This window comes from Diplotaxodon limnothrissa, linkage group LG23 (assembly GCF_057381915.1).
Source record: "Diplotaxodon limnothrissa isolate DT_005_m linkage group LG23, D_limnothrissa_male_GT1.1, whole genome shotgun sequence".
NCBI lineage: Eukaryota > Metazoa > Chordata > Actinopteri > Cichliformes > Cichlidae > Diplotaxodon > Diplotaxodon limnothrissa.
Window position 1 is genome coordinate 25,276,847 of NC_140617.1, and position 25,426 is coordinate 25,302,272.

The window sequence follows — 25,426 nt, forward strand, 5'->3', positions numbered from 1 at the left end:
TCATCTCTCACAGCTGGAATAAAGCTGAACCCTCGCTGTCCTCTCACACTTAAGGATCTGAAGTTCCCTTTTTTCAATTCTGTTGACAGCTGTGAACTGTTTGTTAAAAAGGCCAAAACTCTATGTACATACAGATTATCTTGTATAATATTTATCCACAGTGTGTGGTACAGTTATGTCAACATCGATCAAAATCTCTGAGGAATGTTTCCAGCATCTGATAAAGTGGTCAGTGAATGTAAATTGTAAAATCTCACAGAACAGCTCGTGCTCTTACAGATTACCAGTCTAATACATAAGATGAGCTACAGCCCACATTGCTTTCGATCTACTGATTTTGTTCCACACAAATGTGTGATGTGGTTTCAGTTATGTTTAAAGATAAATTCCCATAGATTTAAATCAAGGATGTATGGAGTGCCGGCTCTATTTATTATTTTTGCCCAGCAGAGGTCGCCTTTGTTAAGGAATTAAAACCTTCATGCTCTTTGGTTCGGTTTCTGCAGTTAAATAAATAAATAAAAAAGGTCCAAATGCACAGTGATTTATTATATATTGCGTCATTTTATTGTTTTTCGTCCTGCTTCCACTCATCATAAGGTCGCCGATGAGTGCTATACATTTGCAGTCATTTCTTAAGGCTATAAAACTCTCTATGCAGTAAAGCTACAGGTAGCAATAAATCCGTTGTTCAGTCACAGCACTTACATCCTCACATCCTTCATCTATATGATTAATGTCCAGCTGCGTTGTAATGCTCATCGTTGCTCTCCTGGGATGTCTCGTCACAGCAGACAAGCGTGTGATGTCATCAGCAGCTCCAGTCAGTCCGTTTTTATCAGGACAGCCCAGCTCAGTGTCGCCTGTGTCTCCGGTGTGAAACAAGCAGTGGAGATCTGCCCCTGGAAACAAAAAAGGGGGATCAGGGTTGTTTCATTGTTTTCCTTTATCAGCAAAGCCAAACTCTCAGACTGAAGGATTACTCCTGACTCTGGCAACTCTGAGTTTTGTTTCTTCTTTTGTGTGAAGGTAAGCTCTTGGAACTTGTACTTGCACTCTGGTCAAGATGCTGAAAACGGGTCAAAATGTTCATTGCTTAATGTCACGTTGTTGTCATATCAGGCACGAGCACAGAAAGAAATTAAAATGTGTGAATGATGTGGAAGAATTAAAAGACAAGCTGAAAAAAACAAACAAACAAACAAACGTCAAGTCCAATTTGAACTGTTTAAAATGTTGGTGGGAGCTTATGGTGTGACATGAGTCCACAACATATTTACCGACTTACCAAAGTGATGCAGTAAAATCACTTATTAGCCACTTTATTAGGTACATGTGCTAGTACCGGGCTGGACTCTTTCTCTTCAGACCTGCCTTCTTACTAGCATAGATTCAACAAGATGCTGGAAACAATCCTCAGAGATTTGGGGCCATATTGACTTCATAGCATGTCAAGCATGGGTACACTGTGGTCATAAATGGATGGACATGGTCAGCAACAAAACTCAGGCAGGCTGTGGTGTTTAAATGATGCTCAACTGGTGCTGAGGGGGCCAAAGTGTGCCGAAGAACTATCCCCCACACCATAAGACCAGCAGCCTGACTGTTGATACGAGGCAGCATGGATAAATGCGGTTATCAGAGAAAAAAACATTTTTCAATCTTCTATTTTCCACTTGGGGTAAATTTGAATTGTAGCCACATTTCCTGTTCTTAGCTGACAGGAGTTACACCCAACATGGTCTTCTGCTGCTAGTAAGATGCTTTTCTGCACACCTTGGTCGCAACAAGCACAGTGTTGGGTAAGTTACTTTAAATTAGTAACTTAGTTACATTACTAGTTACTTCTATCAAATGTAAGTCAGTTACTTCAAGTTACTCGTTACTTTCAAAGTATCTAGTTACTAGGGAAAGTAACTTTGGTTTTAAGTTAATTTTAACTTCCTTGTTCCCCCCTTTCCCTGTTAATGCCCTACCTGGCCCCCTGGCAAAACTTTGCTAGACCCGCCCCTGCACAGTTACCAGCTGTCAGCTACATAAAAAAGGATCCTGGGGTTATTTGTCTCTCAGAAACAGTTCATAACTTCCCTTCAACTCATTCATGTCACCTAAAAGGTAAACCTGTTTCTCCATCACCTGTTCAGTTTTGATGATTCAATAAGGACATCTCCTGGTTTCATTATAACTTCTTACCTGAAGTTCAGTTCACCTGACACTCGGACCGGCAGCCGCCTCAGGTCTCTCCTCCTCCTCCCTCCCCTTCCTCTCATCCACCTGCTGGCCTCCACCACTTGCTAATGTTACTGAATCTGTGGAAGCTCCGCGATAGCCACCACACGAAGTAACGAATAACGAGCCTATCTAAATCCCAGTAACGAGTAACGCGTTCCTGATTTTGGCATAATAACTAGTTACTGTGCTCGTTACCACAATAATAACGTAGTTACTGTAACGCGTTACTTAATAACCCGTTAGTCCCAACACTGGCAACAAGTTATCAGTGTTGGTCAAGTTACTTGAAAAAAGTAATCAGTAATTAATTACTGATTACTCCCCCCAAAAAGTAATCCCGTTACTTTACTGATTACTTATTTTCAAAAGTAATTAATTACTTAGTTACTTAGTTACTTAGTTACTTTTTAAAAACACGATTTACAACCTGAAGAGGTGATAAAGTGATAGATCTTTCAGCCCAATTCTACTTTTTCTACATAATCCATCATACAAAATGTAATCAAATGGAAAAGTCTCTTTTTTTTAACTTGTTTTATCAGTTTTAATCTTTTAACTTTATGCATCAAGCAAAACATTTAATTATATGCAACATTCTCTGACTTGAATAAATTAGTTTAACATTTAAACCTATTTTCTACACATTCCAGCACATAAAATAAAATATTTTTTGTGTTTTCACTCACTCTTTCAAACAGATGCAAGTAAAACACAGCAGAAAATAAATAAAGTCAAAGACTCAGCGGTCCTTTTGCTCTATTTTCACCTGTAAAGCAGGAGCAGGGTAGGCGGAGGGTTACCCTGGTGTAGGTGTGCTGCGGTCAGTTGAAGAATCCGCGCGAGTGTCTCTGTGAGTTTCCCATCACGTCGTAGCTACTCGGTGCTTGCTCGGAAGTTTAGGGGTTTTTTTCGCTATAAAAAGAAGTTTTCTTCCCACGCACGATGGACGCTAATGTTTTTGTCACTTTTTATGGAATCAAACTCAAAGTAAGGTCAGTACTTCCACGCTTTAAACGCTGCACGCTCATACTCTCTCCCGCACTCGATATATTATCCATTGTTGATCTGCACACAGCTGCTGTCACCAACGTCGCACTTGCTTACGTCACTGTCATGAGACATTCTCGCAAAAAAAATCACGGTTTTAGTAACGCAGTAACGCAGCGTTCCTACGGGAAAGTAACGGTAATCTAATTACCGATTTTGCAATAGTAATCCCTTACTTTACTCGTTACTTGAAAAAAGTAATCAGATTACAGTAACGCGTTACAAGTAACGCGTTACTGCCCATCTCTGCAAGTTATGCAGGATGGTCATTCTCCTCTGAAGGCATTTTCACTCAGACAACTGCCGCTCATTGCATATTTTCTCCTCTTCAGATCACTCTCTGTAAACCCTAGCGATGGTTGTGTAGGAAAATCCCAGCAGATAAGCAGTTTCTGAAATTCACAGACCACCAACAGCCACGAGGCATTCAAAATTGTTTTCTTCCAAGTTCTGTTGCTCAATTTGAACTTGAGCAGGTTGTCATGATCAGGTCTGGACACCTAAATATGTTGAGCTACTGCCGATGAAATGTACAGGTGTACCTAATAAAGTGGCGGGTGACTGTATATGCTTTCTGTAACACCTAACAAAAAGCTGCAATAGCATGAGTGGGAAAAACACAGATTTCCAGGACAGGACGGTGTTTTCAGTGAAGGGCATTTCTCATGTAGAAGTGGTTAAATCTCTGAGTTCTCACACAAATGGATTACACACCAAGGGAGTGACTGCACGAATAGATATTGGATGTCTTTTTTGCATAGCAGCAGGAAATCATACTGCATGTAGTGTTTTCCCTTTTTTTGGGTGTGTTCAAGAGGATATTAATCTGTTAAAGTGACAAAGATTTCCTGAATTAGCAGCCAGAGGAGGTGGAAATTAATTACATTTGTGCTGCAAGATTATAGATGGGTTGTATGACACTGACATACTGAGAGGAGAAACTCAGAAAGAGTTTGATGTCGAGAGAGACTTTCTGGTGCTGCATTAAACTGTAGATATGAAAGGTAGACTCATTAATGACAGTTTATGAGGTGGTGCAAATGCTTTAATGTAATCAACAGCTTTAAAGTTATTGTGCAACGCCTTTGTCACCGAAGACACAGACTTTGGTTTTAGACTACCCAGCTCAACGTTTGACTTTTTCCTGCCAAAGCAGGTTTAACCCTGTTATTTAGTTTAGTTACAAACGTGAATCTTCATCTATTAGCATCTGCAAGAAACATTTAAGAGGATTTAAAATATTTTCTGTTAGGGTACAGTTTTCTGGCCCTTTAAGGCCTGCGTGAAGATCAAAATTGGCATGGTAAGTTACTTTTACTTAAGCTGTAGGCTATAGGCATTAATTTATGTGACATAAATTTAATATTTATGTTTTAATTTGCTTCTCTATTTATTAACCTTTCTCTCCCCTTGATGTATTTACTGTTGCATTTAATATTTCAGTTTTTATTGCATTATTAATTTTTTTTAATACTAAATATATTCTTATACATATGTTCAACCACAGTTTGCAGTGAGGTAAAAAGTGAATTAAAAAAAAAGTCTTGCAAACATAAGAAAAGTTGTTGTTGTAGTTAAATTAAAATATCTCTAAGTAGCAGCTGCTTTGATGTTAGCTTCTTCTATGCTACAGTCCTGTGCAGAAGTCATGAGCCAATCCCCGTTTCTTTATATTTTTCTAGGAAAATGGGAAATGGGTGGAGGGATTTATTGTAACAAACGTGTAATTACAGTGTGTAAGGCAAAAACAGAGTTTGTACAATTCAAAGCTCTTCTTTGGATGTTTCTGCCTTTTGTTCTGTTCTCTGTCAACATGATCCCACACTGCTCCGGTAATGCTGGGGTCCAGGTTTTGGGGAGGCCAATCCATGACTGATAGAGCTCCACTGTGTGTTTTTCTATACAAGTATGATTTTGTTGCATTGGCAATGTGTTTGGGATGATTGTCATGCTAAAAAATGAAGCTGCTGCCAATCAGATGCTTTCAAGATGGTTTTGCACGATGGTACTTTTCTGTGTTCGTAATTCATTAATTTTGACAAGATCTCCAACACCACTGGCTGAAATGCAGGACTTTGGGGTTTTTCCTGTTACTGTATGTGAAATGACATCCTGTTCATCTGCTGTAGATAGTTTTGTTTCTTTAGACCTGCCACTTCTTTTGTCCTCTGACACACTGCACAATATGCTGAGATATGCTGAAATTTTGAAGTAACAGCTTTTTGAGAATCACTTTGTTCTTGCAAAAATACAATGTTATGTCAGACTGTGTTATCTTTGGCATTTTTTATAGATTCAACTAAAGCTATGTGAACAAACGATGTGTTTTTGTGACAGGCTGCTAACAACAAAGTGCCTAAAGATACAATTTAAAATGGTTTCTTTGCTGAGTTATGTGTTATGTAGCCACAACACTGGTTCATCCCTTGAGTTAGGAGACTTTTTTGTGCTTGAATGATTGTGAAGTAGCTTAACAAACAAAAAAAGCATTCTTCTGAAAATGGGTGAAAAAGCAGCCACTGTGCCTCCAAAAATGTATTTCTGGCTCCTTGGAAGCAAAATAGAAAGAAATGAGGGGCTCCAGACGTTTGCACAGCACTACATGTGTCAGGAAAAACTGAGCTTCTTGTTGACTGAAGGATACATGCTTTTTTAATGTACGAACCACACTAGGTTCAAGAGCTTCTGCCACACCAACTGTACAGGTATTTGACGTGGTGATGTCTTCTGGCTAAACTTTGGTTAAACCTGCTCACGGTGCTTAATAAGCATGCAGGAAGGAAGGAAGGGAGAACGGAGGAAGCAACAGGTCAAATCTGTAACCTCATCGTCCAAAAAAGGAGAGGACTGCTCATTACAAGTTAAAAACATGAAGCTACAAGCATTTCCCTCTCAGTTTCAAAGGATGGGGGACCTGATATTGGCTTTGAAAGATAATTAGAAGGCAAAATTACAAATTTAATAGTAAAAATAATAATACGAAGATACCAAATTTTAATGCTAAATGTGTTATTTTATGGTCCTGGCAGTACAGAGCATGTGAGTTTGTTTCCAGCTCCTGTCAGCACATTGTGTGCTGGATCAGCCCAGCAGCTGCTGCAGCTCAGGAAGTGTTGTTGTTATTATCGGGCCTTTGGGAGAAAACTATTTGGGATAGTGGTGACATTTTTACCTGTTCCTCCAACACTAATAAAAATAACATCTAACAAAGTATAAAAATATCGTCCAGTCTAATGGCGAGTGTCCAAAGGCTATGCTTTTAATCTGTATGCGACCAGCACCTGTAATATGTTGTGTGCATATTTGGAGAAATTTCTTTCCTCAGCTGCAACTCTTGTGACTTTTCTTTAGGAAACGTATGAAGATCAGAGCGCACATGGATCTGAGCTACATCGTGCTACTCCTGGTCCTGTGCTCCCTCAACAAGGTACTTAAATGTTTTCCTTTACTATTGATAACAGGGACAACAGTCTGGTACATATTTATGAGTTGAGCATTAACTGTCACACCATGAGTTGATGTTTTAAGGTTTTTTTTAGTAAAGAAAATGATAAGTTGGCCCTGCTGGAATAAATGATATATCTTGAGAGCATTTTCCTTTTTTTAATGTCAGATAAATGTTCCCAGATGTATCACAGAATGTTGAATTTGCATTTGAAAAATAATCTCAGCTATTTAAAATAAACTTCATGCAAACTCGTTGTTTCTAACAAACAACTCTCTGTCAAAATACAGTAAACTCTTTTTTTTATTGGCTAAGTTTGGCTCTTTTGATTGACTGTTGCTTCCCTAAAGTTACAGAACTTGTAGTAGATCAAGTCAGAGCACAGCCACAGTAAACAGAAAGCAGAGTCTCTTTTGGTTCTAGGGTTTCACCTCTCAATAAAAATATTCTCGTGCTCAGCAGGTAAATACAACCTCACAACATGACAAATTTACATCGTGTCAGTATTTATTTATCACAAACGGAGCCACAGTTAGCACGTTAAATGTAAAAGTTCAAGACACTAAAATTAGAAAAAGAATGACCAAGTGTGGTTTGTTTGGAAAGATTACCAGAAGAAAGTGTCTTCTCTCTAAAACTAACGCAACAGCTCGGCTTAGGCTTGTAAAGCTGCACCGGAACAAACCACCAAACTTCTGGAACAGTGCCCTTTGAACAGATGAGACCAGTGCGATGATTGGCCATAATGCACAAAGCCAAAAACCTCATACCAGCTGTCAGCACAGTGGTGGAGGGGTCATGATATGAGCTTGTTTTACAGCCCAATAGAGTCCAATGTGAGAAACTCTGTCTGGCAACTAAAGCTTTTTACTGTAAGAGTATAACTTCCAAGCTAAACGTATGGGATAACAGTTGAGTAGATGGCTAAATTATGTATAAAAAGTCAATTATTTTGCTTTGAGTATAGCATGAAAGGTGCTTTATGGAATAGGTTCTCCGTATGAGAGATAAACAGGATGGGACGAGTTGAGGAACACCAGCTCGAATGGTTGAATTACACATTTTTGACATTTGCAAATTTTGTGTTTCCAGATGCTGGTGGAGGCAACAGCTAAAGACGCTCACAAGGAACCAGCGAATCATTCAGTGAACCATGGAGATCTGTTGAGACTGTCTAAAATCACCATGGCCCAGTACAGATGTTTCCAGAGGATAACAGAGTCGCAGCACAAAACAAAAACGACTGGTGAGCAGTGGTAGACATGCACAGTATCACACCATAAAAATACTCAATGGCATGTAAAAGTTCTGCATAAATGCAGTAAATGCTGCAGGTATAATCTGTATATGTACCTAAAGAATTGTGTATTTTGTATTACAGTACTAAAATCTATTAATATGACTATAAAAATAATTAAAATGAAAGGAAAAGCAGAACTGAACTTTCATGCCTTTCTTCTTTAACGTGATTTTGCCGGTCTGTCTTCTGCCTCTGTTAGCGGAGCCGATGTGCAACATGACGTGGGACGGCTGGCTGTGCTGGGATGAAACTAAAGCTGGCGTTAAAGAGCAGAACTGTCCAGACTACTTTGATGATTTTGATACACACGGTAAATCTCTGTGCCCTCTGTGATTTCATATAACGTCATTAACCTTGAGCGTTCACATTATTTTTCCTTTATGTCATTAGGGTTGTTAAACTGAGAGCTGTAAAATCACTATAGACGGTATCGATCAGTCAATCAATAAATGATTCGAACTTTTATGCAGTTTGAATTAAAGCTTCGGCTGCTGCCTGGGCTACATCCTGCTTGGCCTGTCGGTACCTGTCAGCTGCTTCTGAAGTCCCACAGGGTTACCAAGCCTGGACTCCTCCTTTAGCTTGATGGCACTCTCCCCCTCTGCTGTCCACCTTCTGTTTAAACTCAACAGTCCCAAAGTATCAACATAATAAAATGACGATTTATTTTCAAATCTGCTCACAGTGATGGCTCAAAAAGTTTGCACAGAGACTGGAGAGTGGGCACGGCATCCGGAGAGCAACAGGACGTGGACCAACTACACAAACTGCAAAGCCAACTTCACACATCACGGAGAGGTAAAAGTGAACAAAGTACAATAAAATCAGTAAAGCACAATAGAAGTCGATAGCCAATAATTAATGCAAACCTGTATGTATTGTGTTTTGTAGCAGGCAACAATGACTCACTTCTACTTGGTTATGATCGGTCATGGACTTTCGCTGCTGTCTTTGCTGATTTCACTGGGAATTTTTTTCCATTTTAAGTAAGTCTGGCACTGTTCTTGTTTATATTTTATAGTATATTATTTTATATTTTATCTTTTGTATTGCTCTTACTGTGATTAGTTAAGATTTTGTACACCCACTTTATTAGGTACAGAACTCAAATGCAAAGCAAATATCTTGGCAACAAATCACGTGGCAGCAACTCAATCCATTTAGGCGTGTAGACGTGCCTGCTGAAGTGAAAACTGAGGATCGCTCATTTAAGTAACTTGAATGTGATATGGTTGTTGATGCCAGACAGGGGGGACTGAGTATTTCAGAAAATGCTCAGCTTTTTGCCACACAGCAATCTCTAGAGTTTACATAGAGTGATCGGGGGGGGGGGGGGGGGGGGGGGGGGGGGGGGGGGGTCTGTTTCAGTTCTCTGGGTGACGATGTCTTGAGAGAAGAATGGCTTTAGTGCTTAAAGCTGCTAAGAAAGCAACAATAACTCAAATAAGCATTTGTCGTAACCAAGCTATGCAGAAAAACACCTCAGTCTTGAGACAGATGATTTACAGCAGCAGTTGTAAGCCACTCCTGTCAACTAAGAACACGAGGTTGAGGCTACAATTCACCAAAATTGGACAATAAAAGAAGAAAAAGAAAGATGTTGCCTGGTCTGATGAGTCCTGCTTTGACATTAACATGGTGTGGTCAGAATGATGAAAACCACATGAAAGCATATCCGTGCTTTCATCCATCCTTCCTAATATCAGCAGTTCAGGCTTGTGGTGGTGTCATGGTGTGGGGGTATTTTCTTTCCATACTTTGGGCCACTTAGTAACAACTGAGCATCTTTTAAACGCCACAGCCTTCCTGAGTATTGTTGCTGACAATGTCTATCCCCTTATGATAACAGTGTACCCATCTTCTCTGCATTTTCACTCTGAATTGTTTTGTAATAAGTAGCAGAGGCTTGTAATGCTGACAACAGAAAGCAAGGAGTCAATGGAGACAAGTCACATACAACAAATGAGACCAAGTTTCATTGTAAATTTATGTTAACTGCATAAATGTGTTGAAAAGTCTTGGGACTTAAATTAAAGAAAAAGGTTAATTACTAAAAAGTTTTCAAACTTTCAATCCCAGTATTTCATGTCCCATAGAATTTGCTAAATTCTGTTTTTTATTCCCTTAAATCTCCACAATTTAAATTGCCATAGATTGTTTTTCTTCTTGGTAGCTTTAATACATTTAATTTTCCTATCTCATCAGGGCCATTTAGAAACCCAAGTTTTAGATAACATTATTAGTTTGTTATTACTAACTTTCAATGCAGGAGAAACTAGATTTAGATCTTGCACATTCACAGCAGTTAACAGCTGTTTAAAGGCTATCAAGCTGACATCTGAAAGTGCCCGAAATTGTTAGAAAGAAATCCCTAAGTAATAATAATAATAATAAATTACAAAATGCATTCCTTATTGCAACAATATACATCTATGCATGAACATCCGTCCATTTCTGATGCAGTTTTTGGCATGATGCCTGGACCTGTTTTGACTGGGGAGATGGGGTCGGTGTCTCAGTGGTGCTTGTTGTGACCTTATGGACAAATCTGTGATTCAAAAGTAAAAATCTAATGTGTCTTCTTTTCTAATAACCATCAGGAGTCTGAGCTGCCAAAGGATAACTCTCCACAAAAACCTCTTTCTCTCCTTCATACTTAACTCGATTGCGACCGTTATTGTGCTCACAATGTTAGCGAAGCAAGGACACAAATATGCTGACTCTGTGAGTGACCTGCTTTTCCACCTTTTATATTGGATAGTAACTCAGGCTCCATTTGTTTGAGTCGTGTAAAAACACGTTTTGTTTTTCTTCAGATAAGCTGCACACTGATGGAGTTTATCCATATGTACCTGATGAGCTGTAACTACTTCTGGATGCTTTGTGAGGGCATCTACCTGCATACTCTGATAGTTGTGGCTGTGTTTGCAGAAGAACAGCATCTCCTTTGGTATTATCTGCTGGGTTGGGGTAAGTTAAAGACATGTGAATATTTATGCGTGCATACTTCCTGGCTATCAAACACAAATGTCACTCAACATTATTGATTTCACAGGCTTTCCAATCATGCCGGCAGTGATATACTCAATAGCGCGTAACTTTTACTACAGTGACAAGTGAGTCTTTGGATTCACACATCCTTTCAACAGATATCACGTGTTCCCATCCCATCTGGATATAATGATCTGATCTGTTCCCTCACAGGTGCACCATAAACACTTCCTTGCTTTACATTATCCATGGACCCATCTGTGCTGCATTGGTGGTGAGTACTAAACTCTGTTTCACGTGTTTGTTGGTGCTAGTCGGGCTTGTCTGAGTACTTCAGCAGCTACTGATCTGCTGGGATTTTCCCAAAGAACCATGATGGTCTGAAAAAGAGAAAATGTCCAGTTAGCGGCAGTTCTCTGGGTGAAAATACTTTGTTGATGTCAAAGGTCAGAGAAGAATGGTCAGACTGCTTTGAACTGACAGGAAGAGGAAAATAACTCTAATAACCACTTGTTACAACCAAGGTACGCAGGAGAGCATCTTAATAGCAGCAGAAGACCACACCAGTCTGTCCTGTCAGTTAAGAACAGGAAACCGAGTCTACAATCCATCCTTATAGGATCACCTTACATCAATGTGTCAGGCTGCTGATGGTGGTGTAATGATATTCAAGATATTTTCTTTGCACATTTGGGCCCCTAAGCACCAAAGTATTGCTGCTGACCATGTCCATCCCTTTATGACCACAGTGCACACATTTTTTGATGACTGCAGAATAAAAAATCTCAGATCATCTCAGTATATTTTCTTGAACATGACAATAAGTTCACTGTACTCTAGTGGCCTGCACAGTCACCAGACCTCGATCCAACAGAGCATCTTTGGGCTGTGCAGCTGATAAATCTGAAGCAACTGTGTCATACTGTCATGTCAACATGGATCCAAAATCTCTGAGGAGTGTTTCCAGCACTTTGTTGAATCTGTCTCATGCAGAAATAACCTGGGTGGCTGTAGCTTAGAGGGTACAGTAGCTCACTTACTAAATGAAAGGTTGGGGATTTGATCTCTGGCTATCCAAATATTCTTGGACAAGATGCTAGCTCCAAGTTGCTTGCGAGTGTTAATGTTATATAGAACGGAGCATATGAAAAGAGGTAAATGGGTGAATGACGCATTTCCAATCTTTGAGTACTTATGTGGAGTAGAAAAGCACTTCACAAGAACCAGTTCATTGATTCCCAGTACTTCCATACCAACTGCATTGAAAGCAAACAATACCACTTTATATGCTAAAGTAAATTATGACCAACAAACTTTGACAATTTTCAGTTGACTTGATGTAAACATTGCACTGATGATATACAATGCACAAAATAATTCAAGCTGTATTAAGAAGAAAGTATGGACTTGGAGGCAAAGGTATGTTAAAGAAGGCAGGGGTCAAAAGAAATTTACAAAAAAACAACACATCTATCTGGTAAAGAGGTAAAATTGTGGAAGCTGTCATAAGGAATTAAGATGGTGTACTTCACTATATACGCTAATTTATAAAACTCTAGAACCACCTATTGTCCTTATATCTTGTACGCTATGTATTTTGCTTTATGAGCAGGCTTTCTGAAGGTCTGGCACAGGTTTTCTTTCGGTGTTGACTTGATAAGAACTATCCTGTCCTTTTAATCTGCGTCTGATATTTCAATAAAAAGTTGTGTGTGCCTACTTTGACTCCAGGTGAACCTTTTCTTCCTGCTGAACATCGTTCGGGTTCTCATCACCAAGCTGCGAGTGACACACCAGGCCGAATCCAGCCTCTACATGAGGGCTGTGAGAGCCACCCTCATTCTCATCCCTCTTCTCGGTATCCAGTTTGTCCTGCTCCCATATAAACCTGATGGCCACTCTGAGATCTATCACTACATCATGAACATCCTGATGCACTACCAGGTCAGTCCATGCATCGGAGAAAGAGGCATAATAATGTTAATATTAGCACATATTTTACGTAATAAACTTTCTTTGTTTTATTCAGGGTCTCTTGGTTTCGACAATATTCTGCTTCTTCAACGGGGAGGTGAGTAATTGAGCAAATTAATAAATGAACAGTTGCCGATTCTTCCATAAAAAATAATTAATTGCCTTTATTGTCACTATACAGTTGTACAATGAGATACAGAGCATCTCCTACTCAGTGTAAACATGCTGGGGGGGGGGGTACAGTTCTGCAGCGTTATGTACATATGGTCAATATTAACATAGGGAAAAACATATATATATACATACATATAAAATGTACAATATACAAGACGTAAGTGATATGTAATAAATAGTGTTATGTATATACAGTTGAGTTGTTGCACATAGAATTGGTATTGCACAGTGGTGGTCCTTAGAGGAAGTGGGAAGTGGGGGGCTGTGCTATCTGTGCATGTGTGAGTTCAGGGTGGTTATCGCTTTGGGGAAGAAACTGTTTTTGAGTCTGTGGGTTTTTGTGCTGATGCACCTGTAGCACTTCCCTGAGGGAAGCAGGCTGAACATGTTGAAGCCAGGGTGGGAGCTGTCCTTGATAATGTTTGCTGCTCTGCTGAGGCAGCGGGAGGAATAAATGTCCATCAGGGAGGGGAGAGGGCAGCCGATGATCTTTTGTGCTGTCTTGACCACACTCTGAAGCCTCACTCTATCTGCTTTGGTGCAGCTGCCGTACCATACCGTGATGCAGTAGGTTAGCAGGCTCTCAATGGACGAGCGGTAGAAGGTCAGCAGCAGGTTGGAGTTCAGCTTGTACTTCCTGAGGACTCTCAGGAAGTGCAGCCGCTGTTGGGCCTTCTTGATGACCGCTGAGATGTTTCCTGTCGAGGAGATGTCAGCAGAGATGAGGACACCAAGGAAAGTGTGGACCCTCTCCACACACTCCCCGTTGATGTAGAGGGGGCCAAGTCGGTGCTATGTCTCCTGAAGTCAACAATGAGCTCTTTGGTTTTCTTAGTGTTCAGTGCCAGGTTGTTTTCTGAACACCATGCTGCCAGCTTCAGGACTTCCTCTCTGTACTCTGCCTCGTCTCCCTTCGAGATGAGTCCGACTACCGTGGTGTCATCAGCAAACTTGATGATGAGAGTGTTGTTGTGGGTCGAACTGCAGTCGTGGGTGTAGAGAGAATACAGGAGGGGGCTCAGCACACAGCCCTGTGGGGAGCCGGTGCTCAGTGTGCGAGTGGAGGAGAGATGAGGGCCGAGTCTTACAGTCTGGGGCCGGTTTGTGAGGAAATCCTTTATCCAGGCACATATGAGAGGAGGGAGGCCAAGAGCGACCAGTTTGGTGATGAGGATGTCCGGGATGATTGTATTAAAGGCTGAGCTGTAGTCTACAAAGAGCATTCGGACGTAGCTTTGCCGCTGCTCTAGGTGACTCAGCACAGCGTGGAGGGCTGTGGCGATGGCGTCTTCTGTGGATCTGTTTGCACGGTATGCAAACTGGTGGGGGTCGAATTCTGGGGGGAGGTAATCCTTGATGTGCTGAAGGACTAGTCTCTCAAAGCATTTCATGATTACCGGTGTGAGGGCCACAGGGCGGTAATCATTCAGGCTGGAGATGGGAGACTTCTTCGGCACTGGGATGATTGTGGCTGATTTTAGACAGGATGGGATGGCTGCCTGATTCAGTGAGAGGCTGAAGAGTCTGGTGAAGATGAGGGTGAGCTGGTGTGCGCATGCTAAGCAGATGAAAGTTATGGGGCAGATTTCCATTTGCTAGTAGCTTTTCCCTGGAATTCCCACTAAGCGGTCAAAGAAAATTCTGCTCTGAAGGACACCATCATTAGTGAGACTGGTTTATTGACGATGTGACTGCTGATAGGAGTAGCAGGAGTAATCTTTAAGTTTGCAGAGCTATAGTCTTAAAGAAACTGGATATTATTCAGATGATAAGTTAGCTGACCTAAAGCCAAGAAAAACATATTGAGGGATGAAATGCGGCACTTAGTGAGGTCCATGAGTTATAGATTTGATTACATCCAAGTCTTTAAACAATTCCTTTACATATAAAATTACCTTAGTTTGTTCAACTTAAATGAAAATTGGCGACTGTGTATAAAAATTGTTGTAATTCCTCAACAGTTAATGTAGAAATGTTTGTAAAACCCCTTGAATTAAAGTTGAAAGTCTGCACTTTAATCACCTCTTGATTGTTTGATTTAAGAACCACTGTTGTTATATACAGAGTCAAAATCACAAAAATAAAAAAAGGTTCTCATGTTATAATGAATCGAGTGATTGGAGTTAAAATGTGCAGCTATGCTCAAACACATCGACTCATGCTGGGCACGAACGTTGTGGTTGAGGATTTCTTCAAAGACTTTGTGACTGTACAGTATACACATTTAATGACTTTGGAAAAAAAGGTTTGAGTGTACAGTTTTCTCTGACCACACAGTGCCAAAATGTACATTTTGACTCATTCCAGAAACTTGATGTTAGCCTGCTTTAATTATTCCGAAACCAGTTTTAATGTGTGTTTGCGATCATTGTCCTGTTGGACCCACCCAACTGTGTCTAAGTTTTAACTGCCTAGCTTTTGATTTGAGGTGAAGTTGATTAATTTGGAGGTAGTACTTCTCGTTCATTATTCCAACCATTTTGTGCAAAACCTTTTTGCAACACTGGCAACAAAACAGCCCCAGAACATGATGCTACCACCACTGTGCTTGACAGCTGGTACAGTGTTCCTAGCTTTGAAAGCCTCACAATTACTCCTCCAAACATACCTCTTGTTACTGTGGCCAAACAGCTCAATCTTTTAATCCAACCATGAAGCTTTTTTGCTCGTCAATGTGAGCAGCTGCAAATCTCAGTCTAGCTTAAAGGTGTCGATTTTGGAACAGCGATGTCTTTCTTGGTCAGCTCAGCCCATGTAAAACAGGCGTTACTGTGGACAGTGATGCTGATGTTTCAGTAGTTTCTAGTTCTTGAAATTCCAAAAATAAATTAAAATTTGTTTATCCTGTTCTTGTTTTGTTTTTTTTTAAGTTATGAAATATGTATGCTGTGCAATCACTCTACCCTGGAAAAAGAACAGTTCAATGAAATCATTAAAAGCACATCATTGCCATGACAGTCATGCCCATGATGAGTGAAAGTGAACTTCTGACCCCGACTGCATGAATTGTGCTCTGTTTTCTTCCAAATAGAGCACAAAGCGAGTGTTCGCCCAGGGCACCAAACAGGCTAGGACCGCCCTTGGAGATAAGTCCAACCACCAGCACGGATTTTTCTCTCATCGTCTTTGTTCCTCCTCTTGCAGGTTCAGAGCATTCTCCGGAGATACTGGAATCAACAGCGGATGCAGTTTGTCGGTACTTTCGCCAACGCTGACATCTTCCGCTCGGCCTCCTACGTGGCGTCGTCGCTGACCGAAGTCCACCGATGCTACAGCATCGAGAGTCACACTGAGCACATGAACGGCAAGAGCTACTCAGACATATTCCGATCGGACAGCCCTTTTGTGTGAAGCTCTTCAGGTTCATGACTTACTGTTTTGCTCTCCTCCCAAGGTTTTTGAGAAATAACACAGGTATTTCTTCCATTTTCAAAGCAAAAAACTAAACCAAAAGACACCCTCCCATATTTCACTTCATTAGAAGGACTGTGAGAACAAAGACTTAAGATCCTATGAGGATAATGCCATCAAACAACAATAAAGTGTACTGCACTGTGCAGATAACCTAGGGAATATTTCTTTTTCGTATTGTGCGGATATCTTTTCTGGGCATTTTCAAGAGCTTGATGGAATTTAAAAGTAGACGGTAAACTAAGTGAAATACTGCTTCCTCTATCATCACTCCTTCTGACACTTCAAGTTTCATGGAGGAGCTCAGTGTCGCAGCTGTTTGCTGTTAAGCTGAATAGCGAGCATGAAGAGCAAGAAGTTTTATTTATATTATTTGTAGTGGTTATCAATGGCATTTGTAAAGTATATGTAAAATAACGTAAACTAAAATAGAAACGGATAAAAAGACACATTCAAAAATAACCTGCTCGCTTTGCAAAATGTCAATTATGCTTTAGCTGTTTGTCAAATAAAGATATGCGGCATGGGACGAGGACTGAACTCAACTTTGAGGTAAATTTTCTATTTATGTAGTTCTTGTTTTCTGAGTGAGGTCCACAAAATAATTTTGCCTGGCTTGGCGACAGCTCCAGTCTCTATTAAGTTAATACTTAATAGATAAGTATACTGGTTTGGCTCACTGTTGTTGTATTCCAAAATGCTGGAGACGTGATTGATATGTTTGTACTTAAATTTGATTGTGTATGAATGACATGTTGTAAGGGACTTAACATAATGTTGTTTTCATTAGTTTCAGTTATAAACCATTCGTTGTATATAGCAATATTGTCACATAAACTCCTAACTTCTGGATCACTTATTTCACACAATGCACTGATAATTATTGTCATTCTCACTGTTACTGTCATTTAAATCAAGTAAATGGGGGGAAACTGTATATGTCTGAGGTTAAAAGACAAAACTGTCCTGTAGAGCTGCTGGTTCTGGCCTTTAAAAACAGGAAGCACCTTTCCACTGCAGGTTTTCGGTGCAGGTGCAAGGTGGTGTGAAACTTTATAGGACAACATGGGGGAAACAACAATGAAAGCCAATAGGTTTGTCTAGGATCACAAGCGTGAGGCTGTCATGTAGAAGTCGACAGCATAGCTCGCAGGTCTGATATAAGGAAAATATAATTTTAAAATGCTTTAAACCTCAATCCTTTTGCAAAAGAGTTGCAATTGGTTGAAAAAAGTATTTCCAGCTCTATTGAGGCTTTACTTAACTGCCAAACATGTGATGCATGGCAATGTAGAGTCAGATGGCCCCAGCCTAGAGACCAGTTTGCAACCTCCTTGCAACCACAATGCAAACTACAGGCAATTTGCTCGTGACAAAAACAATCATAAGGAGGGTTTTGGTCTCTCTTTGTGATCGATTTCACCTGGCAGCAGGCAGCAACCTCCAGTAATCACTCTCTAACCAGTGGGGAAATCTATTTTTTTCACTTGCAACAGGCGGTTGTGTCCATGTAGCAGATAATTCTAGAGCAATGTGAACACAGAGAAATCTTTGGGAAAACAGCTCTTGGCTGTTACAGTCTACATGGTGAGGTTTTGTTTGAGTTGCTTGAGAGGACACACAGAACTTTGCTGTTCTTTAATTTTATGCTAGATTTTTTTATAATGGCATTTGTTCTGAATTTAACAAATAAGGACCCTCAGCAGTGTTCTAGAAGTATTTGCACTGGAGTGGGTACTTTTTGTGGGAAAGTTTCGGGCAATTTAGTTTCCAAAGGGAACAAATTTTCCTACCAGTGTCTTCTACAACTTATTAATCCACTTAACAGCTACCCTGAGGTACCCCTGAGCAAGGTACCGTCCCTACACACTGCTCCCCGGGCGCCTGCTTAGTGGGCTGCCCACTGCTTCACTGAGTGAATGGGTCAAATGCAGAGAAAAACAAGTAATTTCCCCATGGGGATCAATAAAGTATCCATTATTATTATTATTATTATTTATTTGTGTCTCAGAAGAACAAACTGCACCTTGCTGTTAAAGAAATCTTTGACACTGGCTTATATTATAACATTTTATTCTTGGATTCTCAGCTTTGATTTCTTGAATTAGTAGTTTGGGATTTGCAAAGTACTTTTTTGGTGAGAATGAGAAGACTGACATACATGATTGTGTTTCCTTTGTAAATGGTAAATGGCCTGCATTTGTATAGCGCTTTTCTAGTCCCTAAGGACCCCAAAGCGCTTTACACTACATTCAGTCATCCACCCATTCACACACTGGCGATAGCAAGCTACATTGTAGCCACAGCTGCCCTGGGACGCACTGACAGAGGCGAGGCTGCCGGACACAGGCGCCACCAGGCCCTCTGACCACCACCAGTAGGCAAACATGGGGTTAGTATCTTGCCCAAGGATATTTGGCATGCAGCCAGGATGCAGCCTGGGATCGAACCACCGACCTTCTGATTAGTGGCTGACCTGCTCTGCCACCTGAGCTACAGCCACCCAATAATAAATATCAAGCTGAAATATAGCTAGCTAAAGTTAGCTGGGAACCTAATGGCTAATTTTTGACAGAGCCATGCTAGGTGTTCGATTCCCTGATGAAGCTAACCGGCTAAAATTCCTCTGGCCCTGGTGGTTATGGCTACATAACCATGGCTATTTCTCATCTCTGCGTGAGTGAGAAAACATGTTGTTACAAAAACTATGCTACCAGGTGATTACCATGAAAGTTTCCTTACAAACATAGCACGCTATACTGGTCATAATTTGACAGGATTGCTTTGTGGTCACAAAATATCCAGAACGCAGAGAGATTTTTTTTGCAATGTAAGCAGTCTATATATGATGTATTTTACAGGCCTTTGATGTCACATTAGTCAGAGTAATGTTTTTATATTAGGTCTCAGTCACAGACCAAGAAACCAGTTCCTGACCCCCTTGTAAACTCCAGTCGCTAGGGGAAAATGTGTATTGGAGAATAGTTGCTGGAGGTTGCTTGTCGTTGCTAGGTGCTGCACCAAAAACACCTCATCACAATTTTGGCTGCTGGCATAATGTCACAGTCATGCATAGTTTGAATGCAAGACGGTGACCTGAACACTCATCAACTACTAGTCGAGAGCTGGTAAAAATCTGAAAAAGTGCAACACAAACAGGAAATAGAGAACATTCCCCTTCAAAGTAAAAGTTATGAATTACCAGCTTCAACTTAGAAGACAAATGGTTCCATTTAGCACTGCACTTTTCACAGTTTTGGAGAGTAGTTGTTGAGTGTTTGCAGACTAGTTGGCATCTTACATGCACTACAAGTGATTGCAACTATCCGCCAGGGACTATAGCATAGAGAGTTTTTCATGCAGCACTGCCGGTTGTTTCTCCTGCCAGTTGTCACCAACCACTTACCACCCTGTAGGGGAATACACATTTTTTTCTCATGGTTCCCAAATGGTTGCAGACTGGTCTCTCAGAACTGTGTGACTGTGGCCTTACGCCCTCAGATCCACTGTTTTTAGAATGTAAATGTAGTGTATTGACAACCTGACTGGAAAGCTGGTCTTATCGTTTCACATAAGTGTTACATATTTTGAAACTTTAAAGCAGATGTAAAACATGAATACAAGACCAAAATTTTTGTTTTGTGTCAGAGAGAAGAGCTTAAGTAATTTGGGCTGTTGTACAGTTTGTATTTTGTGGCTTTTTTTCATTCAGTTTTTTGTGATTTATTTGTTTTGTAACATTTTTCTGGATAAATCCTAACAGCACTCATTTAAACTGGAGAAACAATGCTGTAAATAAAAATAAGCTGATTTAAACTGAGATGCAAGACCATCTTTATCCATCTTTAACCATCTTAACCATCTTTCCCACATATTTATTTAAGGGTGGGATTTCCTTGACTTCAGAAAGTGTTTCCCACTGCAATGAATATTGTTTCCACACAAAGCAGGGTGTGTTACTGTCTGCTTCTCATCCAGAATGTATGTGAGCAGGTACCATTAGGAAGTCCCAAAGGAAAAAGACTATATCTGTACTTACAGCGCATACTTTATTAATTTCAAAGGAGAGAAGCTGTAAAAGCACTTAACCGGCTACTTTTCCTCCTAAACAGATTCATTTGCAAGGACAATGCACATTGATGAAAAGCATCTGTACACGACCAGTGTTTTTTGGGTTTTTTTTATGATCTCACATGCCTTTCATAGTCATGACCTCAATCCACAAAGGACTCCTGTTATCTGCGGGTTTTTGAGCAGTGCTTGGAGCATCATTACGGTAATCATGAACCGTCCCCTCCCTTGTAATTTTCTGCAGAAACATTTCTGCAATACTTGAGCTAAGTAAGTTTAATAAGTTGGATCAAAATTAGAGGATGTGATATCCTGTGAGGTTTTCGGTAGCATGGGCTTCCTTTAAAACTGAGATAAAGTCAGAGGTGCAAATTCAGCTTGAAGAAATGCACATGTAAAAACATCAGCGCAAGATCAGTAAAGATCTGTTTTTCCTGTTTACCCATCACAGCACCACTGGATAAGCTGCACCCATCTCTATTTACTTCAATGGGAATCAGGCCACTGGATGCATTGCAGGCTTCCTGTTTCTAAGAATACATTGCCATTGAACTCCTGATCCGTCGGCTCTTGTGTGCTGGTAGCGAGCACTTCCTCAGCCTCATGACTAACACTTGTTTACTGCTTTAACTTCCTCATGCCTTCACTGAAACTTTAATGCATGTTTTTGTCCCCGGGTTTCCAGCAGTCAGTAGCAGTTCTGTGAATTTGTCAAGGCCATTTCCACAGGACGTGACTTAACAGAGACACATGTGCGCTCATGTTTGGCGGCAATCCTGCAGATGTGGCAGAAATCGTCACATAAATCTGTCTCATATTGGCATCGTCACAAGTAGATTTAATTCAGTGTAGCTGATGCACTGATCTGAAGTAATTTCCTGTGGTTACGGATAGACTGGTATAAAAATGCAGAACATCTGTTACTGTTAGCTGATGTTCAAATGAGGAAGGTAGTCCTTAGGTCGTCTTAAGCAAAGTAAACGTCACAAATCCATGATAGTGTGAAACATGCTTTGAGACAGTCAAAGTAACGCCAAGGCATTTGACACAAAGTGCGGTCTCATTCCTGTTCACAGCATTTCTAACCATCAAGCACAGTTAAGCACTATTGCTTCACACACAGCTGACATCAATTACGTGTGTGACAGTTGAGGCCTTAAGGTGGAGATTTAAATTAGGGCTTGGACTGTGTGGGATGCAGACAAGTTTACAACCACTCATCTTGGGCATGAATGTGATGTTAATTTGGGGTTTTTAATGATTTCTTTGAACTGTTCCTTTTTCAGAGTAGAATGACTGTAGAGCATTCACATTTAATGACTTTAAAAAACAAGACTGGATGCCTGAAGTTTACATACAATCTCAATTATAGACATTCAACTAAATCTTTGGTGGTAATGAAGATTCTACGATTATTTTTTACTTGACAAGGTTAAGGCCTGGTAATGTCTCATTAGTGACTACAACTGGTAGTTTCTCTATGAAGGATTTTTCAACAACATTTATTGTATTGATAAATACTCAGAACAATCAGAAAGTCCAAGGAAATCAGTGAAGATCTAAAAAGGAGAATTGTAGATTTGACAAGTTAGGAAGGTCTCATGGAGCCATTTCTAAACAACTGCAGATTCAAAGATCATCAGTTTAGACAATTCTGGAAGAAGACCCAAGTTTCCATCCTTAGATGAGAGGAAAAATCTAGGGACCACCAAGGCTCAAGTCTGAATTGTCTTCAGTGAAAACATGAAGAAAATTTCACATCATCATGGACTGAGAGGGTGCCGACCAAGAAAGTAACCCCTGCTCCAAAGTCGACACCTTCAAGCTCGACTGAAATTTGCAGATGCCCTCATAGACAAGCCAAAACGTTCTATGGTCAGAAGAGACAAAGATTGACAAATTGAGTCACACTGACAAGAGGTATGTTTGGAGTAAAGGCGAGGCTTTCAGACCTAAGAAAAATGTACCAGCTGGTGGTGGTAGCATTATTCTCTGGGTCAGCAGTTCAAATCATTAAAAGTCTAAAATTACCATGATATTCATGCCCATGATGAGTGGATGTAAATGTTTAATCATAACTGTATCTCTGCATCACTGCATCACTGGGCAAAGCAATCACCAATTAAGTTGCTGTACGACTACTAGGACCTTCAGTTATCAGTAAACCATGCAATGCTGGCTTTGCTCTGTAATGTGAGAAGAAACATGTCTTTAAATCTTACTGAGAATAAACATATGATAATTCAAATAATTATTAATAATGAATAATTCAGAATCATTTTAATCACACTGCATCTTTATCCACTAGCTTTTCTTAGCACTTTGGTTAAAAAAAAAAAAAAAAGGAAAAGCAACCACTAGATGATAAAACACTGAGTTTTTTGGAGCCAGATGTGTCTTTATTTAAATAACATTATACTAGCTAGCTGGCTTAGCAAACATAGATAATTTCTTTAAGTAGTCTTCAGGAATAGTTCTCCAGGTTTCTTGAAGGACATTCAAAGCTCTTCTTTGGATGTTTCTGCCTTTTGTTCTGTTCTCTGTCAACATGATCCCACACTGCTTCAATAATGTTGAGGTCCGGGCTCTGGGGAGGCCGATCCATGACTGATAGTGCTCCACTGTGTGTTTTTATATGCAAGTATGATTTTACTGCATTGGCAGTGAGTTTGGGGTCATCGTCATGCTGAAAATGAAGCTGTTGTCAATCAGATGCTTTCCAGATGGTGGATCAAAATCTGGAGGTACTTTTCTGTGTTCATTATTCATCAGTTTTGACAAAATCCCCAACATCACTGACTGAAATGCAGCCTCAAACCATGCCACAGCGGCCACTGTGTTTTAAAGTGTATTTAAAGCACACTATGTTTTACTGTTGTAACTCTCTCCTGACCTCCTCAGTAATTATTGTTAATTATTAGAATGAGAATTCAATCAAGGCAGCACGGTGGCATGGTGGTTAGCACTGTTGCCGCACAGCAAGAAGGTCCTGAGTTCAATTCCAACATCAGGCTGGGGTCTTTCTGTGTGGAGTTTGCATGTTCTCCCCGTGTTTGCGTGGGTTCTCTCCGGGTACTCCGGCTTCCTCCCACCGTCCAAAGACATGCAGCTTCAGTCCATCAGATCCGTTGTCACTGATTTTCAGTCCAGTTTGTGTAATTTTCATACCTCAGCATTTTCTCAGTTTTCCTTCCTTAAGAATGGCCACCCAACCTCTTCTGTGCTGGATTTCTTTTCTTTTGATTAAAGACATGACTTTAAGAAACCATTTCTGAGCTTCTGAAATGGGATGTGCCATGTGCCAAAGGGTTCAGAACCACTGCATTAAATGGTTGATGGCTCAGTTCATAATACTGCATTACGCTCTGTATGATATAAGTGATCATATACTGCACTAAAAACAATTAACAGACACTAAAACAAGTGAATAGAAATGCCAATAAGCCCGTCATGCAGTTGAAGTAAGTTAATAGTTTATCATCTGAGTTTCTGGGTCAGTCAAATGGATTTTTTCTCTCCTGAAAGAGGAAACTCCCCGCTTCCCATTTGTCATGAGTGTGGTGTATGATTGGAAAATCCCTCTGATAAAAAAGACACGGTGAGATCTACCTTACTAGCATTGTGGGCGGTATGTTAGGAATGCTGAAGAGGTCTGAATGAGCTCAGAAATGCGGGAAGAAGGTGTTCTGTCACTTCTGGCGTGGTTTGACTGGTGCCGAAAATGTGATGATACCAACCACCGGTGAACATACTGTGCATCATGCCATGCACATTTTGCAGTAGGTTAAAATAGCGAGAATCAGTTAATTTTTTTCATGGAAGAATGACTCAAGCTTGAAACAATAAGCTGAAACAATTTCCAGTAACTGCACTTCATTAGAAACTTCTCTTAGGTTTTCTTTTGAATTTGTTGAAAACAATGCTTTGCCCTGTTCATACACATACCATACGCACATCTGGCCCATGGCGTGCTGTTCTGGCCACTTGTGCATGGGGATGTTTCACTCCTGAGAACAATGGAATGAGTTCTTGGCTGTGCTTGAGGGCGTGGAGGGTGTACAGCACAAGGGTTGGGGTGAGCGATGTGGCCCCGGCCGTGTGGATGTGACCCGGGCCTGGGTGGGACCACAGGAAGTCTGCCGCTTGCTGCACGGCCCTCTCAGACCGCTGCAAGGTCATGAATTATCTAAGCGACTCATCACAGCGTGATGTCAACACTTCGTTGTCGACTTTAGAGGCTCCAAAAGGAATGTCACGATCAAATGTGTGAATATATCATGTGGAGAGTTCATTTCCCGAGTTCTAGCCAGCCAGGGGTGTAGCTAGGACCCATGACAGAATACTGTATTTCTTAAGGCAGTATTAATTAATCCTACTGAGCTGTTTCATTTTTTGTTTTTCTTTTTGTCCTCTGCAGCTGTATGACGTTCGAGCCATTATCTTGGAGGAAAAATATTCTTTAATACTCTGTTGCTGTAGGGTGAGGCATTTTTATCATGTTTGCAGTAGGGCACATATAACCAGACAGGTGTCAAACTAGTCAGCTTAATAATTTTATTTCAAAGTAAAATCCAAAAGTGAGCTCAGCTAAAATAAATCACAGGTGCTGTGCAAAAGTCTCGAGCCAACCCTCATTTCTTTATATTTTGGAGAAAGACAGACTTTCTTGCCACTTTTTAAAAAGTAATCTTAAGCAATGTTTCTCCAAGCTTTCTGAAGGCCTGTCAAGGTTTTCTTTGGACATAACTGCTTTTTTACTCATTTTTCAGTCCAGGCCTTGT

The 25,426-nt window shown here is 40.5% G+C and overlaps 1 protein-coding gene across 1 annotated transcript; it reads left to right on the forward strand.

Moving 5' to 3' along the window:
• The first annotated feature begins 877 nt into the window (after nt 1-877).
• Nucleotides 878-18,385, forward strand: LOC146608131 (calcitonin gene-related peptide type 1 receptor-like). The gene is made up of 13 exons (XM_085347084.1): nt 878-1,029; nt 6,631-6,706; nt 7,817-7,970; nt 8,224-8,334; nt 8,710-8,822; nt 8,916-9,010; nt 10,625-10,748; nt 10,841-10,994; nt 11,080-11,140; nt 11,229-11,289; nt 12,747-12,959; nt 13,045-13,086; nt 16,308-18,385. The coding sequence occupies exons 2-13, from the start codon at nt 6,638-6,640 to the stop codon at nt 16,512-16,514; spliced, it is 1,404 nt and encodes a 467-aa protein (XP_085203210.1). The 5' UTR covers nt 878-1,029; nt 6,631-6,637; the 3' UTR covers nt 16,515-18,385.
• Nucleotides 18,386-25,426: the final 7,041 nt, after the last annotated feature.

What these genes read in the sequence shown, in the direction of transcription:
- LOC146608131 (XM_085347084.1), top strand. Translation starts at nt 6,638, where the DNA reads ATGAAGATCAGAGCGCACATGGATCTGAGCTACATCGTGCTACTCCTG. An exon ending in AACTTTTACTACAGTGACAA is followed by an intron (nt 11,141 to 11,228) that starts GTGAGTCTTTGG and finishes GTTCCCTCACAG; the next exon opens with GTGCACCATAAACACTTCCT. An exon ending in TCTGCTTCTTCAACGGGGAG is followed by an intron (nt 13,087 to 16,307) that starts GTGAGTAATTGA and finishes CTCCTCTTGCAG; the next exon opens with GTTCAGAGCATTCTCCGGAG.